Source organism: Coregonus lavaretus (assembly GCF_964263955.1).
Source record: "Coregonus lavaretus genome assembly, chromosome: 9".
NCBI classification, from domain to species: Eukaryota; Metazoa; Chordata; class Actinopteri; order Salmoniformes; family Salmonidae; genus Coregonus; species Coregonus lavaretus.
Window position 1 is genome coordinate 39,807,598 of NC_139996.1, and position 26,267 is coordinate 39,833,864.

General features: G+C 43.4%; 1 protein-coding gene across 1 annotated transcript in view; it reads right to left on the bottom strand.

Annotated features, from left to right (window-relative positions):
• Window positions 1-4,141: 4,141 nt before the first annotated feature.
• plxnb2b (plexin b2b) overlaps window positions 4,142-26,267 on the bottom strand; it is a gene marked incomplete at its 3' end in the record, with an annotated part of 123,424 nt that continues 101,298 nt past the window's right edge. Inside the window, exons 11-36 of the mRNA XM_084168565.1 lie at window positions 24,583-24,678; window positions 24,100-24,187; window positions 23,664-23,842; window positions 23,085-23,233; window positions 22,707-22,818; window positions 22,039-22,175; window positions 21,498-21,680; window positions 21,115-21,223; window positions 19,361-19,570; window positions 17,541-17,726; window positions 17,168-17,301; window positions 16,878-16,978; window positions 13,201-13,430; window positions 12,666-12,847; window positions 11,804-11,870; window positions 10,700-10,846; window positions 9,734-9,890; window positions 9,431-9,531; window positions 9,087-9,171; window positions 8,783-8,931; window positions 8,201-8,361; window positions 5,444-5,591; window positions 5,121-5,185; window positions 4,904-4,979; window positions 4,492-4,566; window positions 4,142-4,246 (exon numbers count right to left, since the gene is read on the bottom strand). Of these exons, the coding sequence (XP_084024691.1) occupies window positions 4,142-4,246; window positions 4,492-4,566; window positions 4,904-4,979; window positions 5,121-5,185; window positions 5,444-5,591; window positions 8,201-8,361; window positions 8,783-8,931; window positions 9,087-9,171; window positions 9,431-9,531; window positions 9,734-9,890; window positions 10,700-10,846; window positions 11,804-11,870; window positions 12,666-12,847; window positions 13,201-13,430; window positions 16,878-16,978; window positions 17,168-17,301; window positions 17,541-17,726; window positions 19,361-19,570; window positions 21,115-21,223; window positions 21,498-21,680; window positions 22,039-22,175; window positions 22,707-22,818; window positions 23,085-23,233; window positions 23,664-23,842; window positions 24,100-24,187; window positions 24,583-24,678 (3,432 nt within the window). The remainder of the gene's footprint in view (window positions 4,247-4,491; window positions 4,567-4,903; window positions 4,980-5,120; window positions 5,186-5,443; window positions 5,592-8,200; window positions 8,362-8,782; window positions 8,932-9,086; window positions 9,172-9,430; window positions 9,532-9,733; window positions 9,891-10,699; window positions 10,847-11,803; window positions 11,871-12,665; window positions 12,848-13,200; window positions 13,431-16,877; window positions 16,979-17,167; window positions 17,302-17,540; window positions 17,727-19,360; window positions 19,571-21,114; window positions 21,224-21,497; window positions 21,681-22,038; window positions 22,176-22,706; window positions 22,819-23,084; window positions 23,234-23,663; window positions 23,843-24,099; window positions 24,188-24,582; window positions 24,679-26,267) is intronic.

Genomic DNA, 26,267 nt, shown 5'->3' on the forward strand with positions numbered 1-26,267 from the left:
TTTTTTCCCAGGACTCAATGCATAGGATTATACAGTTAGAATATGGTATTTCAACATGTTTTGTCTTTTTACAAAGGTATATGTTATAGGAAACAAGAAATTAAAATAATAACTGCACAGCAGTAAGAAAGGTAATTGTCGAGTACAGATAGTCGTTTTTCATACACACAGAGGAACAGCTTAGAATCACAGGGCAAAAACACTATGCGAACAATTTGCGCTATACTTAATACTCTACATTTGTAACTTTTTTGTCTTAAGACTAATTTAGGAATGCCAGACATTTTAGGGGGAAACCGTTTCGGGTTGGCCACTGCTTTACACTTATTTATTTGGGCTGTTGCCATAGCCATCATGGTCCTACTAAAACACACACCACAGACACCCAAAATAAATGCACACATCAAATCTGCAACCATAGAAATTATACTGAAATGTTTTCAGCCTATTGGCACGCAAAGGCTGCAGCAGAGTTGTAGCATTTGACAGCACATACATATCACAATCGCAAATACATTGCTGTGTCTTCTATTACTATAATCGAGAGTTATAATCACCAATAAAACAATACAAATGATATCATTATCATCATCATCATATAAGGCACGTTTTGGTTAAAGAAAGGCTTGAAAGAAGCTTTTGCATCACTCTGTCAGGAGTGGAATCTGCTGTGGTAAACAACAACAGCGTTAGAGGAGGATGCAGTCTGGATGCAATTACGATCAAAAGCATCCCCCACTGATGCCATTATGCAGAGTGCCACTCCGTTCTGTGCTGAGTGGGCAGTGCCAAGTGCGGCTTGGTGCCAGGCTAGCTGCTGTGGAGGCAGGCAGGCACAGGCTCTGTGCAAACCTCACTCTACCAAAGGCAGGAATATCACTAACATTCTGGGGTCTGGAACTTAAAGATCTATTCTGACACTAGACCAGACACTGACTGATGGTCAAATTCAGGGAGCTTGAAATTAAAAAATATGTGGTCAGGCGTGTAAGATGAAAATGGAAAACATCCCTGGATGAGGTGCAGGGTAACTGATTTGTCTTGGCAAAAATTATTCAAATTATATCAGGCACCAGCTCAACTATGGCCTACTTGAATGCTATATCAATTTGTATTGCAATTAATTATTATGTACATGATTTAACCTGACTTGTGACACATCACACCAACGATGGCGCATGTTGTAAAAATCATTACTCATTGAAAAGAGTACCATTCTATTTAGTACCGTTCGAAGCTTACAAGTAACTAATAATGGGATATTTTGACCGTGGTAAATTGGCATAAAATGGCATAATGAAACACAAAATACTATTAACAGCATGTAGCATCATGGTCATATTACTTAGTAAATTGTTTACTCTAAGATATCTCCTGTCATATCATTTATATTTCCACCTCAGTATATTTTCACACATGTACTAAAGTATTGCTGCATCGTTACTGCAGATGAAACGGTAAACAACAAATTGTATATTCTATAAAGTAACACACGAGTGGGATATGAATGATCCCCATTGCTCGTGTCTGAAAGTTTGGATGTTATTGCAAGGCTGTTATTAAATATGTATGCTTGACTGTCTACATAGACGAATAATACAAAATATATTAAATTATCTGTTATTTTTCTTGCACAGAATTGGGGAAAATAAACTAGAGGGCAAAACTAACTGACGTTGTCAAAAGTAGCCTTTTTTACCCTTATATACAGTTGAAGTTGGAAGTTTACATACACTTAGGTTGGAGTCATTAAAACTCGTTTTTCAACCACTCCACAAATATCTTCTTAACAAACTATAGCTTTGGCAAGTCGGTTAGGACATCTACTTTGTGCATGACACAAGTAATTTTCCAACAATTGTTTACAGACAGATTATTTCACTTATAATTCACTGTATCACAATTCCAGTGGGTCAGAAGTTTACATACACTAAGTTGACTGTGCCTTTAAACAGCTTGGAAAATTCCAGAAAATGATGTCATGGCATTAGAAGCTTCTGATAGGCTAATTGACATAATTTGAGCCAATTGGAGGTGTACCTGTGGATGTATTTCAAGGCCTACCTTCAAACTCTTTGCTTGACATCATGGGAAAATCAAAAGAAGTCAGCCAAGACCTCAGATCAAACAATAGTATGCAAGTATAAACACAATGGGACCACACAGCCGTCATACCGCTCAGGAAGGAGACGCGTTCTGTCTCCTAGAGATGAACGTACTTTGGTGTGAAAAGCGCAAATCAATCCCAGAACAACGGCAAAGGACCTTGTGAAGATGCTGGTGGAAACAGGTACAAAAGTATCTATATCCACAGTAAAACAAGTCCTATATCTACATAACCTGAAAGGCCGCTCAGCAAGGAAGAAGCCACTGCTCCAAAACCGCCATAAAAAAGCCAGACTACGGTTTGCAACTGCACATGGGGACAAAGATCGTACTTTTTGGAGAAATGTCCTCTGGTCTGATGAAACAAAAATAGAACTGTTTGGCCATAATGACCATCGTTATGTTTGGAGGAAAAAGTGGGTAGCTTGCAAGCCGAAGAACACCATCCCAACCGTGAAGCACGGGGGTGGCAGCATCATGCTGTGGGGGTGCAGGAGGGACTGGTGCACTTCACAAAATAGATGGCATCATGAGGAAGGGAAATTATGTGGATATATTGAAGCAACATCTCAAGACATCAGTCAGGAAGTTAAAGCTTGGTCGCAAATGGGTCTTCCAAATGGACAATGACCCCAAGCACACTTCTAAAGTTGTGGCAAAATGGCTTAAGGACAACAAAGTCAAGGTATTGGAGTGGCCATCACAAAGCCCTGACCTCAATCCTATAGAACATTTGTGGGCAGAACTGAAAAAGTGTGTGCGAGCAAGGAGGCCTACAAACCTGACTCAGTTACACCAGCTCTGTCAGGAGGAATGGGCCAAAATTCACCCAACTAATTGTGAGAAGCTTGTGGAAGGCTACCAGAAACGTTTGACCTAAGTCAAACAAAAGCTGAAATAAATAATTCTCTCTACTATTATTCTGACATTTCACATTCTTAAAATAAAGTGTTGATGCTAACTGACCTAAAACAGGGAATTTCTACTAGGATTACATGTCAGGAATTGTGAAAAACTGAGTTTAAATGTATTTGGCTAAGGTGTATGTAAACCTCCGACTTCAACTGTACATACAGTGCTTAAATTCCAGTGGAATGTGTTAGAATGTACTCCAACAAGCGGAAACAGATGCGCTATTGATCTCTGAATTTAAGGGCCTAAGGGTGTATTGGCAGCCACAACCTGCGATTGAGCTCTGAAGCATGTGAATACATTTTTAAAATACAATTACAACCGATAATTTAGAAAAATCACTATTGACGGCCTGTCATTTCTAAGAACCTGTGTACAGTTAGTTAGCCTGTCCCAGTCATGGCCCATTGGTCTGTGTAGAGGAGCTCAGTGGGAGAACAGGCTCCTGTGTGTCGGTGACTAGTGGAGATTAAAATGACAGGGCATCCACCCTCTGGCCTGACAGTAGGCATCCCGTGCATGCACGCACGCACACACGCACCCAAACCCACATTCACACACTGGCTATAGAAACACAATCCACACCACAAGGCGGTCCATTTAAAAAGATAATTTCTCCTTATAAAGCTTTCCGCATAAAGACTGCACAATAAAAAAAATAGATAATACAATTCTTAAAACTTTTCTACACAGGAATAAATTGAACATCTGATTATCTCTTTGTGCCATGAGTGATCGACAAAGGGGCTTATTTCCAGCGGCTGGCCCCCTGTTGCATTGTGGGAACAGCCAGAGTGAGCGATGAGGACCACCTATTTCAGTTTGGCAAGTGGACTTAAGTTAAGGCGTACCTATGATGGCATGTGTAACCCATCATCATCTATCTCTCTCTTCCTCTCTTTGCTTTATTGGTCCCATACTGCTCCACTCCGCAGACTCTGAACTGTCCCACATTCTGGGCCTGCTGGGTTGAAGGTGTCAACATTATCAACATCAAGGCCCTGTGAGGCCCCCTTCTCTGTTTTTCTCTCCTTTGCCAGCAGAAATAAGCCCCTATGGACACTGGCGGCACGATACCATCTCCCTCCATCCCTCCCTCCATCTCCCTGGCCCCTCCAGTAGGTTAGAGATCTGTCACTTTGTTCTCCAGGGCGGCTGCTATCTGCTGCAGCCGCAGGGTGAGCTGTTTACTCTGGGCTGCCGGGTCCTCATCTAGGGACTGGATGATCTGTAGGGAGACGGGGAGAGAGGGAGGGATGGTTGGGAGAGAGGAATAGAGAGAGAGAGAGGGGGGATGGAGAAAGATACCGGTAGAGAGAGACAGACAGAGAGGGTGGAGACAGAGAGAGAGTACAACATAACTACTTTCAATTAAAAGTATTTGGAATCGCTTTAACGATTTGAAAATATGAAGAAGAAAAAAGCAGTTCTGCACAGCATTCTCCCTGGAATGTAAAGTGAATGGCCTCTTACCCCATCGTAGTATTTGCTCGCGTACTGATAGAGCTGATACAGAGCCACTTGTATGTTGAGTTTGTCTGTATGAGTCTGGGAGATGCAACATACGATTCAGAGATGCATCTTAACAACAGACAAATCATGGCTTGAGTCACACAATCTTAAGAGCAGAACGAACCATGTCTATGATTGGCTTTACCATCACTAACGTCTAGAATAGTGCACCACTAAGACTAATACCACAGAGGTATAGTATGTGTCCCAAATGGAACCCTATTCCCTACATAGTGCACAACTTTTGACCAGCAGCCTTTTGACCTGGCCCATAGGGCGCAGGTCAAAAGTAGTCCACTATAATAGTGCACTATATAGGCAATAGGGTGCCACGCTACCATAGATAGAAGGCAGAGAGAAAGGTGTTTCTTACCCGAGACACCTCTGCCAGATGAGTGTTCATGTCCTGGTCGCTGACTGATACCATCTGTCTGATGCCCTTGTAGTAACTAGACACAGACAGAGATAAGATCATCATCTCTATACATTACATACTGACAAGCGTCAATGCAAGCCCACAATATAACAGCATTGGTAGCAAGAATCTAAACAAATTGTTTAGGTTATTGGGAACTGCTGACGATACGTACTCATCGACCATCTTCTTGTAGGTGGAGATCTCCTTTGCATAGAGTAGTTTGTTACTTGGAGAGTCCTAGGGGAGATAAAAAAAATATGATAATCATAATATTGTTCTCTTATCTCTTACCTCACCACAGAGGTAAACAACTTTCAAGAGATTTTTACCTCCTCCTCATCATCTCCCTTCTCCCTCTCCTTTTCCTCCTATTCCCCCCTTTTCCTCCTCCTCCCCCCTCCTCTTACTCCTTCCTCCTCCTCATCTCCCTCCCCCTCCTTCTCCTACTCCTCCCACTCCTCCTCCCTCTCCTCCTCCCCCTTCCCTTGGACTCACCCTGCTGAGTTTGTGCTCACTCTTGGTGCAGGCATCCATGAAGGTCTGAGCAATGACGGATAGCGATGCATCCACCACCTCCGTCACGTGGACGTCGAAGATGAAGTGAGGGTTCTTCAGGATGTTCACCCAGAACCTCAGAGGCAAACTGGTGGGGAGGGGGTCAAGAATAACTTCCAACTATCAATCTACAACAGCACTCAAAGATTCTAATCTGGACCTCGAAGCCAGTTCCACTACTTTTTTCATTCTTCCTCTCTAATCAGGGACTGATTTAGACCTGGGACACCAGGTAGGTGCAATTAATTATCAGGTAGAGCAGAAACCAGCAGTAGTCCAGACCTCGTAGAGTATAAACACATCTTCACCATTCAGTGGAACCAAATAATAGTACAAGCCAATGATGAAAACTGGTTGTTTTCGTCCAAATTAATGAGCATATGCATCAGGCATGCCAAACCAACGGCAAAACTTTATCTTTCAAATATTCTGTATCTTCAAAACATAAGTAAACTACACTTAAAGAATGTTTAAGTAAATAAGCGTGCTAATCAGCATTCCAAACACAGGTCCATACAAATCCTCCAATACAGGGTTGGTCCGGAATATCAAACAAGGCTAAAATAGATCAGGAGTACTTCTCCCTGATCACTTTAAAGGCTGCGCCGACTGAGACAGACTAGCATAGGAATTCATCTTGGCTTGCAACACCTCCTGGGACATTCAGAAAACAACGGCAAAAAAAAAATAATTATATAATGGTACAATTAAATTAGCTGGGGACGTAATTACCATGTTTGTTTGTCGTTATGGCTGATACACACATTCATATTTAATCCAAGAGGCCCCGGTTGGTTTGATAAACAAAACAAACACACGCCAACTGAATGTTGTGTAGCATAATTAAATCACTCATCTCCCATCGCCAAGTCAATCACTGACATCTATATGCAACACATTGTATTAAATACTTTAGCTTTAACCAACTTGACAGTAATTTATGTACTCAGATTGAGAATGCAGAAGAGATAGAAGTACTTTTACATTTGTATTCCGTACACTGATTACTTAGTCAGTGTGCTTCTAAGAGAGTCATCTCAGGAAGTGGGTTTGTACAGTGAGGGGAAAAAGGATTTGATCCCCTGCTGATTTTGTACGTTTGCCCACTGACAAAGACACCTTCAGTCTATAATTTTAATGGTAGATTTATTTGAACAGTGAGAGACAGAATAACAACAAAAGAAATCCAGAAAAACGCATGTCAAAAATGTTATAAATTGATTTGCATTTTAATGAGGGAAATAAGTATTTGACCCCCTCTCAATCAGAAAGATTTCTGGCTCCCAGGTGTCTTTTATACAGGTAACGAGCTGAGATTAGGAACACACTCTTAAAGGGAGTGCTCCTAATCTCAGCTTGTTACCTGTATAAAAGACACCTGTCCACAGAAGCAATCAATCAATCAGATTCCAAAATTCTCCACCATGGCCAAGACCAAAGAGCTCTCCAAGGATGTCAGGGACAAGATTGTAGACCTACACAAGGCTGGAATGGGCTACAAGACTATCGCCAAGCAGCTTGGTGAGAAGGTGACAACAGTTGGTGCGATTATTCATAAATGGAAGAAACACAAAATAACTGTCAATCTCCCTCGGCCTGGGGCTCCATGCAAGATCTCACCTCGTGGAGTTGCAATGATCACGAGAATGGTGAGGAATCAGCCCAGAACTACACGGGAGGATCTTGTCAATGATCTCAAGGCAGCTGGGACCATAGTCACCAAGAAAACAATTGGTAACACACTACGCCGTGAAGGACTGAAATCCTGCAGCGCCCGCAAGGTTCCCCTGCTCAAGAAAGCACATATACAGGCCCGTCTGAAGTTTGCCAATGAACATCTGAATGATTCAGAGGAGAACTGGGTGAAAGTGTTGTGGTCAGATGAGACCAAAATTGAGCGCTTTGGCATCAACTCAACTCGCTGTGTTTGGAGGAGGAATGCTGCCTATGACCCCAAGAACACCATCCCCACCATCAAACATGGAGGTGGAAACATTATGCTTTGGGGGTGTTTTTCTGCTAAGGGGACAGGACAACTTCACCGCATCAAAGGGACGATGGACGGGGCCATGTATTGTCAAATCTTTGGTGAGAACCTCCTTCCCTCAGCCAGGGCATTGAAAATGGGTCGTAGATGGGTATTCCAGCATGACAATTACCCAAAACACACGGCCAAGGCAACAAAGGAGTGGCTCAAGAAGAAGCACATTAAGGTCCTGGAGTGGCCTAGCCAGTCTCCAGACCTTAATCCCATAGAAAATCTGTGGCGGTAGCTGAAGGTTCGAGTTGCCAAACGTCAGCCTCGAAACCTTAATGATTTGGAGAAGATCTGCAAAGAGGAGTGGAACAAAATCCCTCCTGAGATGTGTGCAAACCTGGTGGCCAACTACAAGAAACGTCTGACCTCTGTGATTGCCAACAAGGGTTTTGCCACCAAGTACTAAGTCATGTTTTGCAGAGGGGTCAAATACTTATTTCCCTAATTAAAATGCAAATCAATTTATAACATTTTTGACATGCGTTTTTCTGGATTTTTTTGTTGTTATTCTGTCTCTCACTGTTCAAATAAACCTACCATTACAATTATAGACTGATCATGTCTTTGTCAGTGGGCAAACGTACAAAATCAGCAGGGGATCAAATACTTTTTCCCCTCACTGTATGTGTGTGTATGCATGTGTCCATGTATGTGTGTACCTGTTGGTCTTCCAGATGTGGATGGTCTCCTCATCTACGTTTTCGTGTTTGAGCGCCTGCTCGTCCAGGAAGTCAAAGAAGTACTTGATGGCGGGTGGCACCACCGCCCCGGAACACAACACGCTGCGGAAGAAGTCATCCACAAACTGCTGCAGTGTTCCCTGGAAGGAGGCAGACCAACAGACACAGTGTGAGGCAGGGCAGAGAGGTAGGGAGCTGCCAAGTACCTCAGTGCAGCCTGATACCTGCGACCCAGTCATTTACACACTGTATCTATGAAGCAAGGTTGCGTCATTGACGCACACCTTCAAACCTACAAACAAAGTTTTGTTCGAAGACTGACCATCACTTATTATCACATAGCATCCTCAAAGAGCTTTTCTTAGAGAATGAATCTCAAAGATCCCTTTCTTTATTGAATGAAATGTAACTGTACTGAAACATGGCAGGCCCACCTTGACAAAGAGCAGTGGTGTGAGACAGATCTCCTTGGTGGCTTTGGTCATGGACTTGTCCTCATATAACCTTATTATAACTGTTGTACGTACAGTACTGTAGTTATGCCTGGTAGTGTAGTTATACCTTGACAGAGAGCAGTCGTGTGAGATAGATCTCAGTGATTGCTTTGGTCATGGACTTGTCCTTCATGCTGCCCCTCTTAGACTTCATCTCATCCAGCTCATCAGGCCGAACCAGATGGAACACCTTGTCATCGTCCAACAAGGAGTTTCCTAGTAGAGAGAGAGTAGAGACCAATTATTTTACTTTTCAGTAACACATTACTTAAAGCCAGCGGATATAATGCATTATCATGTGGTTATAATGCATTGTTAGACTTGTCATAAGCATGCATGACCCCTCATAACATCTCATAGTGATCACTTACTCTCCTCTTGGTTATCCTGGTTCTGGTCATAGTTCTGTTGAGGGTGAAGAACCTTGGACAGGACTAGAGTAGCGTTGTCTCGCACCTGAAAAAAAAAAAAAAACACACACACACACACACTGTGTTCAGCTAGGACACAATATACACCTCACTCAGGTCAGCTGATTGTCATTGGGTCTCAGGACCTAATTCATATTCCATGCCATTGATTAGATAGTGCCACTGTCACATTATTGGGGCATTTATTGGGCATTGTCTGTGTTATTCTTTCATTATTGATCCAGTAAAGAGCAGAATTAGGGCTTCTCTCTGACATCTAATGGATCAGTCACTAGAAGACTCACGTTGTAGTGGGCCAGGGTGTTGATGCGCCTCCACCTGCCCTCCTTCTGGGATGTCAAGTCCAGGTCTGACAGGATCTGCCCTGTGGAACCAGGGCGCCACTCTGTGGCAGGGGCAAGAACAGCAGCTTAGAACACCCACCCATAATGACTCAAATATATTGACATCCACCACCACTCCACTTACTAGATGGTGCCAATTGTTTCAGACTTGCTGATGTTAATGTATTCATATGCAGTATCTTCACAACACATGGTTTGGAATACTGACTGTGTGTGTGTGGAGTGTGTGTGTTCTCTTCTCACCCAGAGTGACGCTGTCCACCTTGGGTCTCTGTGAGTAGGGCAGATTCCTGTACACTGCCTCGATTATCTTCTCCTTCACCTGGGACACCGTGTCGCAGTTCAACACCTTGACGGGCGTCACATCTGGCCCTTCCCCGTGCACCAGCACCTGCAGAGTCTGAGAGGAGGAACAGAGCCAATACCATGAGGTGAGCCTGCTGTGGCAACGTTACCATGGCAACTACTGTAGGCAGGTGGTAATATTTGACACATGACAGGTGCTGTCACCTCGTCAAGGGCTGCCTAACGAGCAGCTGCCAGCAAGGGACTCACTCCGGTCACTCTGACCAGGTGACCCAGCTCACAGCTCAGACTGAATCCAAACAAACTGACCACTCGATAGGGACACTACAGATTATACAACGGATTCTTTGTAATTGAAAAAGTCTGTTGTAGAAGACTATGTAATTACTTTGTGTCATTCTTCTTCAACTCAATGAATCACAGGATGCGAGCAACCGCAACAGGATCTGTGATTGTGTATAATTTGATAATTGTCCTTGAAAAAGGAATTACCACAGGGTTTCTCTGTTTAGGGAGACAGCTGGGATCTAATTATCTGGCATTAGCAAAACATAGTTAAACACTTCTTTCTAAGGTAGCCTATGTACAGTGAGTCAAGTCTTGAATTGCTACAGTGTAGGTAGGCACAGTATAACATGACAAAAAGGGTATTGAATTGCTACAGTGTAGGTCGGCACAGTATAACATGACAAAAAGGGTATTGAATTGCTACAGTGTAGGCGCAGTATAAAAAGATAAAAGGGTTCATGGATGCGACACATAATTGCGGTCAGGACAGTCAGTGAAAAGGCAGTCAGAACAGACTCAGATGAACACAATCGCAGTAGCAGCGGTTGTCAGGGGGCGAGATTCGAGCGAGCGTGTGAGCGGGGGTAACCGTGGTAACGGTGTGGTGTCACTCACCAGGACGCAGTACTCCACATCGTCTCCCAGCAGGCCCGTGTCGTTCAGGGTGTACTTGGCCTTCTTCACTCTGGCGTCTACTGGACCTTTCTCTATCTGATGCTTGATGGCTCGGAACAGTTTGTACAAGGGCTCTCCTGCGGAGTCCTGTTGACAACACACAGAGACAGAGTGCAGCCAGAACACTCGGTACATTGTTACATCTGACACTCCTCACATAATATGAAATTACCACAAAATAATGTTTTTCTTAACTCAGGAGGCTCCTAAACGCACACATACATACATACTAATGACATATCAACAACATACAGTGAGGGAAAAAAGTATTTGATCCCCTGCTGATTTCGTACGTTTGCCCACTGACAAAGAAATGATCAGTCTATAATTTTAATGGTAGGTTTGTTTGAACAGGAAAACACGACTTAGTACTTGGTGGCAAAACCCTTGTTGGCAATCTCAGAGGTCAGACGTTTCTTGTAGTTGGCCACCAGGTTTGCACACATCTCAGGAGGGATTTTGTCCCACTCCTCTTTGCAGATCTTCTCCAAGTCATTAAGGTTTCGAGCCTGACGTTTGACAACTCGAACCTCCACAGATTTTCTATGGGATTAAGATCTGGAGAGGAGTGGCTCAAGAAGCACATTAAGGTCCTGGAGTGGCCTAGCCAGTCTCCAGACCTTAATCCCATAGAAAATCTGTGGAGGGAGCTGAAGGTTCGAGTTGCCAAACGTCAGGCTTGAAACCTTAATGACTTGGAGAAGATCTGCAAAGAGGAGTGGGACAAAATCCCTCCTGAGATGTGTGCAAACCTGGTGGCCAACTACAACAAACGTCTGACCTCTGTGATTGCCAACAAGGGTTTTGCCACCAAGTACTAAGTCATGTTTTGCAGAGGGGTCAAATACTTATTTCCCTCATTAAAATGCAAATCAATGTATAATATGTTTTTGTTGTTATTCTGTCTCTCACTGTTCAAATAAACCTACCATAAAAATTATAGACTTATCATTTCTTTTTCAGTGGGCAAACTTACAAAATCAGCAGGGGATCAAATACTTTTTTTCCCTCACTGTATTGAATGAAAGATTGTCATGCCATCACCTTGAGGAACTGGTAAAGACAGATGGACATCCAGTTACACAGCATCCTCTCCACAACGGTCTCTGACCTACAGACAGGACAACACACAGGGCTGAGTGACACATCTCAACATTTCTGTTACGGTCTCCGACCTACAGTACAAAACAAAGGAGTGACTGACACATCTCACAATACTAATACAAAGCAACCTTTAGCATGAACTGCTGAACCCACTCTCCATTCACAGGGCCTATTGTTTGGCATTAGCACATCCAATGAACAGTCATATGTATGTGGAGGATGTTAGCACAATGGACTCATCAGCATAATTAGCTCCTCCATTGGGGATAATTACACACGTTGCGCTATAGCACAGCCACTCAAACACTGCTGAGCACAGTTGACATTTCACATTACACAACCCCTGGTTCTGTTATACTAGACAACTGAGCTCTGTTCAGGAACTCCTTTCTGCTGTGAACTACAATACCAGAGTTGGAGACATTGGCCAAATGGACAAGCCACTGGCTGGTTAGTGTGATGTTTGCTGCCAGGGAAACCAGAACATACGCTGCTAGAACTAAATCTACCGAAACTAAAGCTACCAAAACATAAGCTACCAAAATTAAAGCTACCAAAACTAAAGCTACCAAAACTAAAGCTACCAAAACTAAAGCTACCAAAGCTAAAGCTACCAGAGCTAAAGCTACCAGAGCTAAAGCTACCAGAGCTAAAGCTACCAGAGCTAAAGCTAACAGAACTAAATCTATCGAAACTAAAGCTTTCAAAACTAAAGCTACCAAAACTTAAGCTACCAGAACTTAAGTTACAATAGGTAGAGCTACCAGAACAAGACCTAAAGCTAGAGAGTAATACCCCTGACCTGCGTAACATGAGTTTGGGGTTCTTGCTGTCGACATAGTTCCCCATGAGCTCCAGCAGCAAGGTTCTCATGATGTCAGTGTAGTACTCCAGCTTCCCATGCAGAGCCACTGTCAGCAGGGAGGCAAAGTACACCTTGGCCCGGGCGTTGAAGTCTGGACGGCCTTCCAGCGTCTTGATGAACTACACACACAGTGGAGATTGACAGAAGATCCAGTTAATGATAATCCAGTTAACATAAACTGTTGCTAAATCTTCCACCTCAAACAATGGAAGGGGGATCTCAATAATTTGAAATAGCCATCTCTCCATGTCTAATTTCCTTAATCTGCTCTATTATGAACAGATTGGACTGGTACAGGCATAAAACATATACAAGCCTCCAATATATCCAACAGGCATCTAACACAGTTTTCACCTTTCCTCTGTTTTTTAGATCAGTGCAGATTAAGATCAGGGAAACAAGAAGAGAAAGCCACTTTAGACTATTGAAATACAACCAGAGATATTATTTGGCTAGGCTCAATGTGCCTTACATTGATGAGGAAGGTCTTGGAGTTGAGCAGGTTGGAAAACTGGTTGAGGGCCTGGGCCACGATAGCCTTCCGTGCCTCAGGGATGTCCAGCTTGCCTGTGATCATCACGTCATTGGCCCCGTCCTTGGAGGGCAGGAAGAAGACGCGGTCTGTGTAGGTCTTATAGTCCAGGAAGGGGATTCGCCCCTCGCTTAGGTCGTTGGTATGGTCCTCCATCTCTATCATCAGGTCTGACAGGGGAGAGAAAAATAAACATCTGTTCTCATCCTGAGACATTACAGCAACATACAGTAAACATATACTCCCTTACAAGAAAAACATGTCAAATTTGTCAAATTGCTTTTTTCACATGTTGAGCTTAAATTTAACTTGTAAAACCATATTTTCACATGTATTAAATTTAGAGTTCACATGTTTACACCACCTTTCTTCACATGTGAGGAGAATAACATGTGAAATTTGCGGTTTTACATGTGGAAATCGGATATGCAGTTTCACATGTGAAATCCATTCACATGTGAAAATCACATTTTCTGTTTCACAAACTCAAAATGTGAAAATCTCACTTTCACATGTGGAATTGCAAGTTCACATGTGAAAATCAATCACACGTGAAAACATGTTCAGTTTCACATGTAAGAAAACTCCAACTGTGAAAATCTTGCTTTCACATGTGTAATTGCAGATTCACACGTGGGATTGAAATAATGTTATTCTCCACATTTTTTGTTGTTGTAGTGGGAACAGTAACATTCGTAATCTCTAAAAATTATATGTTTTTCTATATGTTTATTTGTATGTTTAGCTCACATAATATATTTTTAAAGTATGCTTTAAGGTGTCTGTAATATAATAAACGTGGCAAAACGAATGCAGACATTAATTAATAAATGCATTTATATAGCTTCCAAAACATTTTTTACAATGATAGGGGATTGCCAAGATGGAGGCACGGTGGCTTCAACACAGCACCCCTATCAGTCATCTAGTGTATATATAAATCATCCAAAATATAAGCTTGTTTTACTCCAATGTTTGTAAACAAAAGAAATGTAAATAACTATGGAGGACTAAAAGTGCCACAATTAAATAAATAAATACACCATTAAATAATTACTTAAATGTGTCATTAATTAATTAAAATTAGAATTAAATACATAAATGTGTTATTAAATGTGTCATTAATTAATTCAAATACCGATTCATTTTATGTAAAATACATATATAATAATTTCACTATTTACATTTACATTTCATGGTCCTGCGTTGGAGTGCTTCCTGAATTACTTAAAACTGTCAAACTGACCCATCAAAAGTTGGTAGGCGGATCCTAACGCCGGATTGGTTACCCTCTGCATCAAGCCAAGACAAATCAATTCCGGATAATGTCAGCAGGTCCTGCTTCTACATCCTCTGCTAAGTTTAAAATGTCTCTAACCAACTCCCTGGAAAGTTCACGGAGATCCTCCATTGTCTCTATCCAGGTTGGCTTACTCTACTTCAGACCAAAGCAATGGATCAGACTAGATTCGCGTTAGCCCCGCCCACTGACTTTGATGGGTCAGTTTGACAGTTTTAAGTAATTCATGAATCACTGCAATGCAGGATCATGAAATGTAAATGTAAATAGTGAAATAATTATATATGTATTTTACATAAAATGAATCGGTATTTGAATTAATTAATGATACATTTAATTACACATTTATGTATTTAATTCTAATTTGAATTAATTAATGACACATTTAAGTAATTATTTAATGGTGTATTTATTTATTTAATTGTGGCACTTTTAGTCCTCCATAAATAACCACTGTTGATATCATGGATGGTCAGATCTTGCATCCAAAGCGTAGTCTATCGATCTGAGAGTGGTTGCATTTCTCCAGCCCCATCCCTCAGCTTTTTACTGAAACTGTGGCGGGGAGTACACTTTGCCAGTGTTTCAATTAAGGATTGCTGCTTTAAACACCTTTAATAGAGTAATAGTGTTATTATGTGGTGCAATCCTCTAGTGAGTGAGTTACTTTTGTGCCATTAATATCAAGCAAAACTTCCCAGTAAAAATGAAAATCACCAGGACATTATGGAATATCTCCGGAAGCCGTCAGAGCAGACTCCGAGAAAGCAACCGAAATGCTGCTCCAACTTCTGGGACAGATTTGGATGAAGAAAAAGTACCAAGCGAATGGACACCTGGTAAAGTTTCCCAAAAAAGGCACCCTCAGAGACTGCAATAACTACAGGGGCATAACGCTTTTATCCATGCCAGGAAGAGCATTCAGCAGGATCATCCTGGAAAGCCTTTCAAAAGCATTGGACAAAGAACTAAGAGACAAACAAGCAGGATTCCGACAAGATAGATCATGTACCGACCACATTGCCACCCTTTGCATCATTGTTGAACAGACTGGAACACATCTCTACTCCTCACATTCATTGACTATTAAAAAGCATTCGACAGTCTGGACCGAGAAACCTTGTGGAAGCTCATGGCACACTACGGCATACCAAAGGAGTTCAGCAACATCAGCCAACAGCTCTACCTACAGTCATCCTGCCGAGAAGTACACACCTCACTGACAGCTTCCTCATAAACACAGGAGTTCGACAAGGTTGCCTGCTGTCCCCCCTTCTCTTTCTCATGGCAGTCGACTGGATAATGAAGGAAACCACCACAGGACCAAACCTCGGTATACAGTGGACCCTCTGGTCCCAACTAGATGAACTAGACTTGGTCGATGACATAGTAGCCTTATCACACACAAAACAACAGATGCAGAACAAAACCTCAAAACTGGCTTCTAGCACAATTACCACTGGACTCAACATCAAAAAGTCAAAAACCAAGGTCATGAGCATGAATCAAAACACGGACCACACCATAAACCTGGACGGAGATGTACATGGAGGAAGTGGACACATTCACTTATCTGGGAAGCGTCATCGGAAAAGATGGAGGAATTGACAAAGATATACAAACAAGAATAGGAAAGGCAAGAACCTAATTTCTAATTCTAAAACAAATATGGATCTCAAAACAAATATCAACACGAAACAAACTACGCATCTTCAACTCCAACTATATGGAACAGAAACATGGAGAACCACATGAGCCACAAGCAACAAACTTTGATAAACAAATGCCTAAGACACATCCTGGGAATATACTGGCCTAACACCATAAGGAATGAAGATCTCTAGGAAATCACACAGCAAGAACAAATTGACACTCAAATAAAATGTAGGAAATGGGGCTGGATCAGGCACAGCTTGAGGAAATCACCCACCAACACGACTAGTCAAGCTCTAACCTGGAACCCACAGGGAAAAGGGAAACTTGGAAGACCCAGAACCAGTTGGAGAAGCTCTGTGGAGGCAGAACTTATAGATGCAGGATCATCCTTGAAAGAAGCACAAAAACCGCCCAACACCGAGCCCACTGGAGGAAGTTTGTGAATGACCTATGCTCCCCAAAGAGCAAAAGGGTTTAAGTCAAGTAAGTCATGTGTTATCTATAAATCATGTCTCAATAAAGATACTTAGATGTATGGATGTGTAGATGAAGTACTTAATATGAAGTATAAGGAAGGTATAATTAAGTATAATGAAGTGTAATGAAGACCCTTGGTGGCCTTAGACAGTTATGCTTAACAGCTGTGGTTATAATGTAGTACCTGTGAACTCTTTCTTGCAGCGGTCTCGTACACTCTCCTCCAGATTCTCCAGCTGGTGTTTCACCTTCTCATACTCTCTCTCAGCCTGCTGGCTCTTCCTCCTGTGCATACAACACACACACACAGCAATGAGCAAAGACAAAAACCGACACCAACATACACTCTAACTCATGTAACATTGTACATTTCTGTCAAGTGTGCATCATTCAGCTGGCTTGGATCCGTGACACCAACTGAAGTTGTCGCCCACACATGCATGGAGAAAGACGGTATGGTGTACTGTAGCCTACCTGTAGCAATAGATAGATATGAGGATGATGAGTAGCATGGGGACGATGACTGCAGGGATGATTAATAGAGACACCTCGTTCTTCCTCTCGTAGTGCACCGAGCCCACCACCCACTCTCCATTCCCAAACTTAATCTGGAACACACAGGTTACAGCAGGATCATTATTATCAATACTGTAGATAGGAGAATGCCTTCAAAACAATATTGGCAACTTTTAACATTAAGTTGCCCTGACACCAAATTACTCTGGAACTATTTTGGCAGGCAGAATTTAATTACCCATCTTTAGGAAACTGCAGATAAATTAAAAGATAGCAAAGACAGATCAATGTATCTGTGTGGTCCAGTGTGTGTGTGTGTGTGTATTCTCACTAGCAGGTCCAATGGGTCGGAGCTGGTGTCTCTGCGTCTGCGGTGGCGTTTGGAGCGGGCCCGGGGCTGGCTGGATGGGGGGTCCAGGAACAGCTTGTCATCCTGGAGGGTGTTGACAAAGTAGGGGACGTCCCCCACAAACGCCTGGGCCTCCTTGGCTGTCATGGCCTTGGAGAAGCCTCGGCCCTACCATGGAAACCGTAGAGAATGGGATTATTGTATAGATCAAGATTAATATAACTGCGACCAGGACTTTTTCCAGAACATGTAACCTGAACTGGAAAAACTCTAGTTGTACCCTAGTTGTACCTTACAGTGCATTCGGAAAGTATTCAGACCCCTTGACTTTTTCCACATTTTGTTACGTTACAGCCTTATTCTAAAATTGATTACATTTGTTTTTTCCCTCATCAATCTTCACACAATACTCCATAATGACAAGGCAAAAACACGTTTTTAGAAATTACATAAATATTCAGACCCTTTACTCAGTACTTTGTTGAAGCACCTTTGGCAGCGATTACAGCCTTGAGTCTTCTTGAGTATGACGCTACAAGCTTGGCACACCTGTATTGGGGAGTTTCTCCCATTCTTCTCTGCAGATCCTATCAAGCTCTGTCAGGTTGGATGGGGAGCGTCGCTGCACTGTTATTTTCAGGTCTCTCCAGAGATGTTCGATTGGGTTCAAGTCCGGGCTCTGTCTGGGCCACTCAAGGACATTCAGAGACTTGTCCCGAAGCCACTCCTGCGTTGTCTTGGCTGCGCGCTTAGGGTCGTTGTCCCGTTGGAAGGTGAACCTTCGCCCTAGTCTGAGGTCCTGAGCGCTCTGGAGCAGGTTTTCATCAAGGATCTCTCTGTACTTTGTTCTGTTCATCTTTCCCTCGATCCTGACTAGTCTCCCTGCCGCTGAAAAACATCCACACAGCATGATGCTGCCACCACTATGCTTCACCGTAGGGATGGTGCCAGGTTTCCTCCAGACGTGACCCTTGGCATTCAGGCCAAAGAGTTCAATCTTGGTTTCATCAGACCAGAGAATCTGATTTCTCATGGTCAGAGTCCTTTAGGTGTCTTTTGTCAAACTCCAAGCGCGCTGTCATGTGCCTTTTACTGAGGAATGGCTTCCGTCTGGCCACGGAAGCCACTCTTACCATAAAGGCCTGATTGGTGGAGTGCTGCAGAGATGGTTGTCCTTCTGGAAGGTTCTCCCATCTCCACAGAGGAACTCTGGAGCTCTGTCAGAGTGACCATCGGGTTCTTGGTCACCTCCCTGACCAAGGCCCTTCTCACCGAATGCTCAGTTTGGCCGGGCGGCCAGCTCTAGGAAGAGTCTTGGTGTTTCCAAACTTCTTCCATTTAAGAATGATGGAGGCCACTGTGTTCTTGGGGATCTTCAATGCTGCAGACATTTTTTGGTACCCTTCCCCAGATCTGTGCCTCGACACAATCCTGTCTCGGAGCCCTTCGGACAATTCCTTCGACCTCATTTACGTATGTAAATAAGGTATTTCTGTTTTTTATTTGTAATAAATTTGCAAAGATTTCAGAAAATCAGTTTTCGCTTTGTCATTATGGGGTATTGTGTGTAGATTGATGAGGAAAATAATTAATTTAATCAATTTTAGAATAAGGCTGTAACGTAACAAAATGTGGAAAAAGTCAAAGGGTCTGAATACTTTCTGAATGCACTGTATAATAGGTCAGCTCACATGGTCAGGTAAAAAACTCCTGGCCCAAATCTTAACATAGTCTTCTAATTTCATAATTTCGAGTACTACATCCGAGAAAGACCCTATCAGTAGTGAGCCTCTACTACTCACAGTGACGATGATGATGGAGGTCTCGGTGATTAACTTCTTGGTGAGGGGGTTGAAGACAGGGTTGGGGTGGTAGTCAAAGGGCTTGAGCTCCCTCACCCAGTTGTCCAGCTGGATGAAGGTCCTGAACACCTGGGTCTCATAGGACCTGTTGACGGCAGGGGACAGGAACTGGAGAACCGTGTCGTTCTTACTCAGAGCCTCCTGGAGGTACTAGGAGAGGAGGAGAGGTGAGACCCACATAATTAAATAGATGTGGCATGTGCTTGTTTTGTTAATCAGTAACTTGATGTATCTTTAGGGTGAGACCACACTGAATAGCATACTGTTACTGTATAAATACAGAGGTGAGATTCAACATAATGGTGTTGTTCTTGTTTTTTCCTAACATTTGTGGCACTATGTGAAAACAAGACAGTATGGGATTCTTTCCAACTGAATTGCCATTCCCCATCAAAGGTATACATTTCTGGATGTCTGATTTCATCTATACTCTTTAACCATCATACTATGCTCATTCCAAGACACATACATTTTAGAACCACTATAGGCCTACATTAAGCAGTAAGGTCAGAGGAAGTGTGGTATATGGCTAAGGGCTATTCTTACGTACGACGCAACGCGGAGTGCTTGGATACAGCCCTTAGTCGTGGTATATTGGCCATATATCACAAACCCCCGAGGTGCCTTATTGCTATTATAAACTGGTTACCAACGTAATTAGAACAGTAAAAATAAATGTTTTGTAATACCCGTGGTATACGGTCTGATATACCACGGCTGTCAGCCAATGAGCATTCAAGGCTCGAACCACCCAGTTTATAATAAATGTTTAGTTTGTATTTGTATTGACTAAGGATCCCCATTAGCTGCTGTCCTGGGGTCCAGCAACATTAAGGCAGTTATATACAGTTCAGAATGGCCAGAATATACAGAATATTACCACGGAAAGATGCTGATTTCAACCACACAAGGTCTTTAATAAGTAAACTTTATCAGTCACCAGTTTGTGAGGCCCCAAGTTCCCCTAAGTCCCCGGCCCCAAGTCCCTGCCACCCAGGGAGAGAGAGAGGAGCAGAACAGAGCAGAGCTGCCTACACATAATCTGCTGGAACCTTAATTCCTCTATTAAATTTAGCCTCTAAATGAAATGCATCAAATCGCTGCTTATTCCCCCCAAGGCATCAGGGAGCAGGAGTCTGCATCTGCGAAGCCCCTACAGCAGCTCGGGGTGGATTGTGTGACATTAAGTCAAACTCTCTTGATTATTTCTGGATGAATCAGAGCTTTTTTGATGCAATCTTCCAGGTTTAAGGAATTATGGTCTATAATGAAGCTGCCTGAATGAGGCCGTAATGCAGGCCTATGGCATCTTTCTTCCTGATTACTGAAAGTTAGTTTATGAGGAGCAATTTAACAGTCCATATGTGGTTGAGATAGAGGGGTGGTTTAGGATTTTAGGTTTAGGGCTGAGCTGGAGTGACTGTGGTTTGATTGACAGATAAACTGATACACTGCCAGTGGTGGAGAGAGAGAGAGAGAGAGAGAGAGAGAGAGAGAGAGAGAGAGAGAGAGAGAGAGAGAGAGAGAGAGAGAGAGAGAGAGAGAGAGAGAGAGAGAGAGAGAGAGAGAGAGAGAGAGAGAGAGAGAGAGAGAGAGAGAGAGAGAAATAGAGAGAGAGAAAGAGAGAAAGAGAAAGAGAGAGAGAGAGGGGGGGGGAGGCAGAGAACGAGAAAGAGAGAGAGATTAATCCATGCCTCAGTAGGACTCATGCCGGACCACTCTTCTGCCAAGGCCTGGACCCTCATGATGGCATTCTGGATGAGGTCAAACCCAGATCCTGTCACCACGATGGTCCTCCCACCACTGAAACAACATCACCATAACAAAGGGACAAAAGGAATGATTTTAACCCACATAGGGGCTCACATTCACATTTCATTGATGCTACAAACTGTTGTCATGGAGAGGGAGCCAGGTGTGTTGGAAATTGAATGCCATTAAACTACACTAGGGAAGCTTTCATTGTCTTACGACAGGTGGCATCATTCTAACGCATCTTGTCTCAGTGCAGATGGAGTTGTGAGACAATGTAGACTCCTCTAGAATAGCTTCTTGTCTCTAGAGGTCTGATACTCACCACACAAAGCTTCCCTTGGGGTGGTGGTCCAGGATGGTGGGGTTCTCCCAGAACTGGAAGGCTGTGGGGACGGCCGTGGTGGTACTCTTCCCATACTTTAACGTGACCATGAGCAGGTCAGAGGGGACCTTGTCTGCCCGGTACTCTCCCATCCTGCAGATGATGTCCGCACCAAATGTCACCCTGCAGACAAGGACACAGCCAGGGACACAGTCAGCCAGGGACACAGACCACTCAGAACTAGGGGTCAACCGGGATCATGGTGCACAGGAGACTAACATGGCAGAACCATGACAGCTAGGTAATTACCGGGCTTTCTTATTAAAGAAAATCATGGCCAAATGTTCAATTAATGTCTTGATTTTCAATGCATCAACCCTGCTTGCTAGATCTGTACACACTTAAGCTTACAACACGTTTCCTGTTGCACGTTATCATGCTAAAGAGTTGGCTGAACGTGAACACATCCAGATGACCAGTGACCAGACCACCGCAACCTTGCCCAATACTAGTTCCTTTCCCAGGATGCAGCAGTACTTACACAGTGCACACCACCCCGCCGACGGTGACGGTGATGTCCTCCCTGGTGGCTGTGTCCAGGTTGGAGCCAGAGATGGTGATGACAGTGCCCCCGGCCTTGGAGCCCTTGTCGGGGTGAACCGAGCGGGCTATGGGGTCCTGGAGGACCATGTAAGAAAGCACGCTCTGTCATCCTATTCATGTCTCATTTCTTCTCCCACAAGGCTTTCAAAACGCACACCCGCCCACCCACCCAACCACCCCCACACGCATTTCCTTCAATTTGCTGAGTAAACAGTTAGGCGGAGCGGTCCCCTGTGGGGAAGCTTTAGCCGTGTGAGATAAAGAAAGACAGTCAAATTGCTTCAGCGTACCCTGTTAAGGCACCAGAGGAAATAGAAGCGTCGTATCACACCTTCTAATATAATACACAAAACGCAATTTCATCTTATCGCACTGGGCATTACCTGCCAGTGTAATGTGGCAGTACCAGAGTAGCTTATTCAACAGAATATTATTACACTTAAATGACATGCCCTTCATGCGTACTGATAAAGGGCTCTTTAATACAGCGTCTGTATAGCTGGGAAATTGAAAATAAAACAATGGTGATAACATAACCAAATCAGGTAAACACTTCATGAGTCCATCCTCCCATCCTGAAGTGAAGGAGTGTGGTAGGTTAGCTACCCGGTATGTGAAGAAAGCGGAGGACGTTCCTCTCTTCCCTCCCTCCAACTCCACCTCCACCTGCCCCCAGTTGGTGCTCAGCAGGTCCAAGGGGCCGATCTCACACACCACACTGGAAACCAGAGAGGATGGAAGAGATTTTAGAGTGCTCGTGTACATTTGGGTAGGTCATCTCCATTTACAGAGGCCACCTCCATTTAGGGTTGTTTCAGGACAGCAACTGCACAGTACATTCCAGAATACACAACATGTTACAGTACAACCCCTTCAGTTCTCCATCAACACACTCGGAGAAAGGGTGACTGTGGGTGTGTCCTATGGGCCGCTGGTCAAAAGTAGTGCACTATAAAGGGAATAGGGTGTCATTCTGTGTATTACCTGGTGGAGACAGTGTATTTTTCCTCCTGGTGTATACAGGACACCCCCACCACACTGATGGCCTTGATGTCCTCCTTGTGGATGCCCAGGTTGGAGCCCTTGATGGTGACAGAGATGCCCCCCTTCATGGGCCCATAGCGAGGGATGATCTGGGAGGGGGAATTGGGGAACAGATCTAAGATTACAGGCTTTTAGATTACTATACATTACCCTACCACTTTTAGATTAAAGTGTACACAGTAGTTTATAGAGTAGCACCATGAAATAAGACACAAAGACATGCAGAACGTGACCCCACAGTCTGTGAAAGACTGTGTTCAGGACTGTAGCCCAGTCTTTAGAATTGACAATTGATCAGAGGTGCCTCTTTTGTGTGTGGGCATTCAATAGCAAATGAACAGACTGTGAACTGATCTCATCGTCAGTAGCTACCGGGAGATAAAATAGACCAATCAATGAAGAGAACATCAAAATATCTAGTAAGTCAGTGATAATCAACAGTCGATAATGTTGCAGGTTCAAAGATAGGTTATTAGTATAGAGTTAAGAGATGACTACTGTACTGTGGGTGCTACTCACGTCAGTGATCTGTGGGTCAGGGCACTCTGTGTCCTGTAGGTCCTCTGTGGCCTGGTCAATACACAGCTTTTGATAGACGCACGACTTCCTCTTGGCACACCACACACAACTGTACTTAGGATCAGCGTTCTTACACAGGCTGCAATCCTCCCGGCCCAATGAGCAGTTATATAGGGTCACTGTGAAGGAAGAGGAGAGGGATGCCTTAGAATACTATGGCTATTCTGTCATTTCATTTACATGCCACTGGGCCATCAGTAGTACAATAATGGTTTTGGACCAATTCACTTAGATGATGGCAAAGAGTATGTCAGTAAATGTATCAGTGTATTAATGTATCACTTTACCAAATAAGGCTTCCCCAATTGTCATTTTATGTCCACATGATCCTTTGGGATGTTGTCAACAGGGCTGCATATTCGGATGTACCACTTACCATTCAGCGTGCTGTCTATCTTCTTGCCCGTCTCTTTGTCCTTCACGTAGAACAGAACGTTGGTCTCCTGTGACTTATCGAAGGAAAACTAGAAACGGCAACCCAACTAATTATTAATACAGCGATTAATGACACTTCACATTTCCAAATCGTGCCTGAGAAAAGATCTCTTCATAACTTACACACTTTGGCAACCATTCAGAAACATCAGAATAAATCAATGTCTGAAAATAACTACCTGTACTGTTTCTAATAAGTTTTCCAATCACAGAAAATGCAGTTTGAGGATGTAGAAATAACATTGGGTTTTTTGTCCATGAGGGGGTGCTATAATATCAAACTGACTAACACAAACCAGGTAAAATGACCATACAATACAATATCATGACCAAGCAACACCTTATGAACCCTTCACCTCTTTTAGATGGAGTGAAGTGAAAGCTACTATTGATAGGTGTGGATCAATAAGCATTATTGACGTACATTAAAACCTTTGAAACTGTAGAAGGGCCCGTCTTCAGACCTGACGTCCTCCTTCATGTTCCCCATCAGCTCTGTGCCGATGGTGAACGCCCGGTCCTTCAGAGGAGCAGATGGGTTAGCTTTATACAGGCTCAGTAATCAAGGGTTCAACTCAATGTTACTATAGTCTGATTCATCACTAACTAGTGCCTACTGTTCTTTTAACTTTCATAGATTCTAAGAGTGTCTAATTGTAAACCTAACAGCAGTAAACCTATATAACAGTTACAGTGAGGGAAAAAAGTATTTGATCCCCTGCTGATTTTGTACGTTTGCCCACTGACAAAGACATGATCATTCTATAATTTTAATGGTAGGTTTATTTGAACAGTGAGAGACAGAATAACAACAAAATAAATCCAGAAAAACGCATGTCAAAAATGTTATAAATTGATTAGCATTTTAATGAGGGAAATAAGTATTTGACCCCTCTGCAAAACATGACTTAGTACTTGGTGGCAAAACCCTTGTTGGCAATTACAGAGGTCAGACGTTTCTTATAGTTGGCCACCAGGTTTGCACACATCTCAGGAGGGATTTTGTTCCACTCCTCTTTGCAGATCTTCTCCAAGTCATTAAGGTTTCGAGGCTGACGTTTGGCAACTCGAACCTTCAGCTCCCTCCACAGATTTTCTATGGGATTAAGGTCTGGAGACTGGCTAGGCCACTCCAGGACCTTAATGTGCTTCTTCTTGAGCCACTCCTTTGTTGCCTTGGCCATGTGTTTTGGGTCATTGTCATGCTGGAATACCCATCCACGACCCATTTTCAATGCCCTGGCTGAGGGAAGGAGGTTCTCACCCAAGATTTGACGGTACATGGCCCCGTCCATCATCTCTTTGATGCGGTGAAGTTGTCCTGTTCCCTTAGCAGAAAAACACCCCCAAAGCATAATGTTTCCACCTCCATGTTTGACGGTGGGGATGGTGTTCTTGGGGTCATTGGCAGCATTCCTCCTCCTCCAAACACGGCAAGTTGAGTTGATGCCAAAGAGCTCCATTTTGGTCTCATCTGACCACAACACTTTCACCCAGTTCTCCTCTGACTCATTCAGATGTTCATTGGCAAACTTCAGACGGGCCTGTATATGTGCTTTTTTGAGCAGGGGGACCTTGCGGGCGCTGCAGGATTTCAGTCCTTCACGGCGTATTGTGTGAGCAATTGTTTTCTTGGTGACTATGGTCCCAGCTGCCTTGAGATCATTGACAAGATCCTCCCGTGTAGTTCTGGGCTGATTCCTCACCGTTCTCATGATCATTGCAACTCCACGAGTTGTGATCTTGCATGAAGCCCCAGGCCGAGGGAAATTGACAGTTATTTTGTGTTTCTTCCATTTGCGAATAATCGCACCAACTGTTGTCACCTTCTCACCAAGCTGCTTGGCGATAGTCTTGTAGCCAATTCCAGCCTTGTGTAGGTCTACAATCTTGTCTCTGACATCCTTGGAGAGCTCTTTGGTCTTGGCCATGGTGGAGAGTTTGGAATCTGATTGATTGATTGCTTCTGTGGACAGGTGTCTTTTATACAGGTAACACACTGAGATTAGGAGCACTCCCTTTAAGAGTGTGCTCCTAATCTCAGCTCGTTACCTGTATAAAAGACACCTGGGAGCCAGAAATCTTTCTGATTGAGAGGGGGTCAAATAC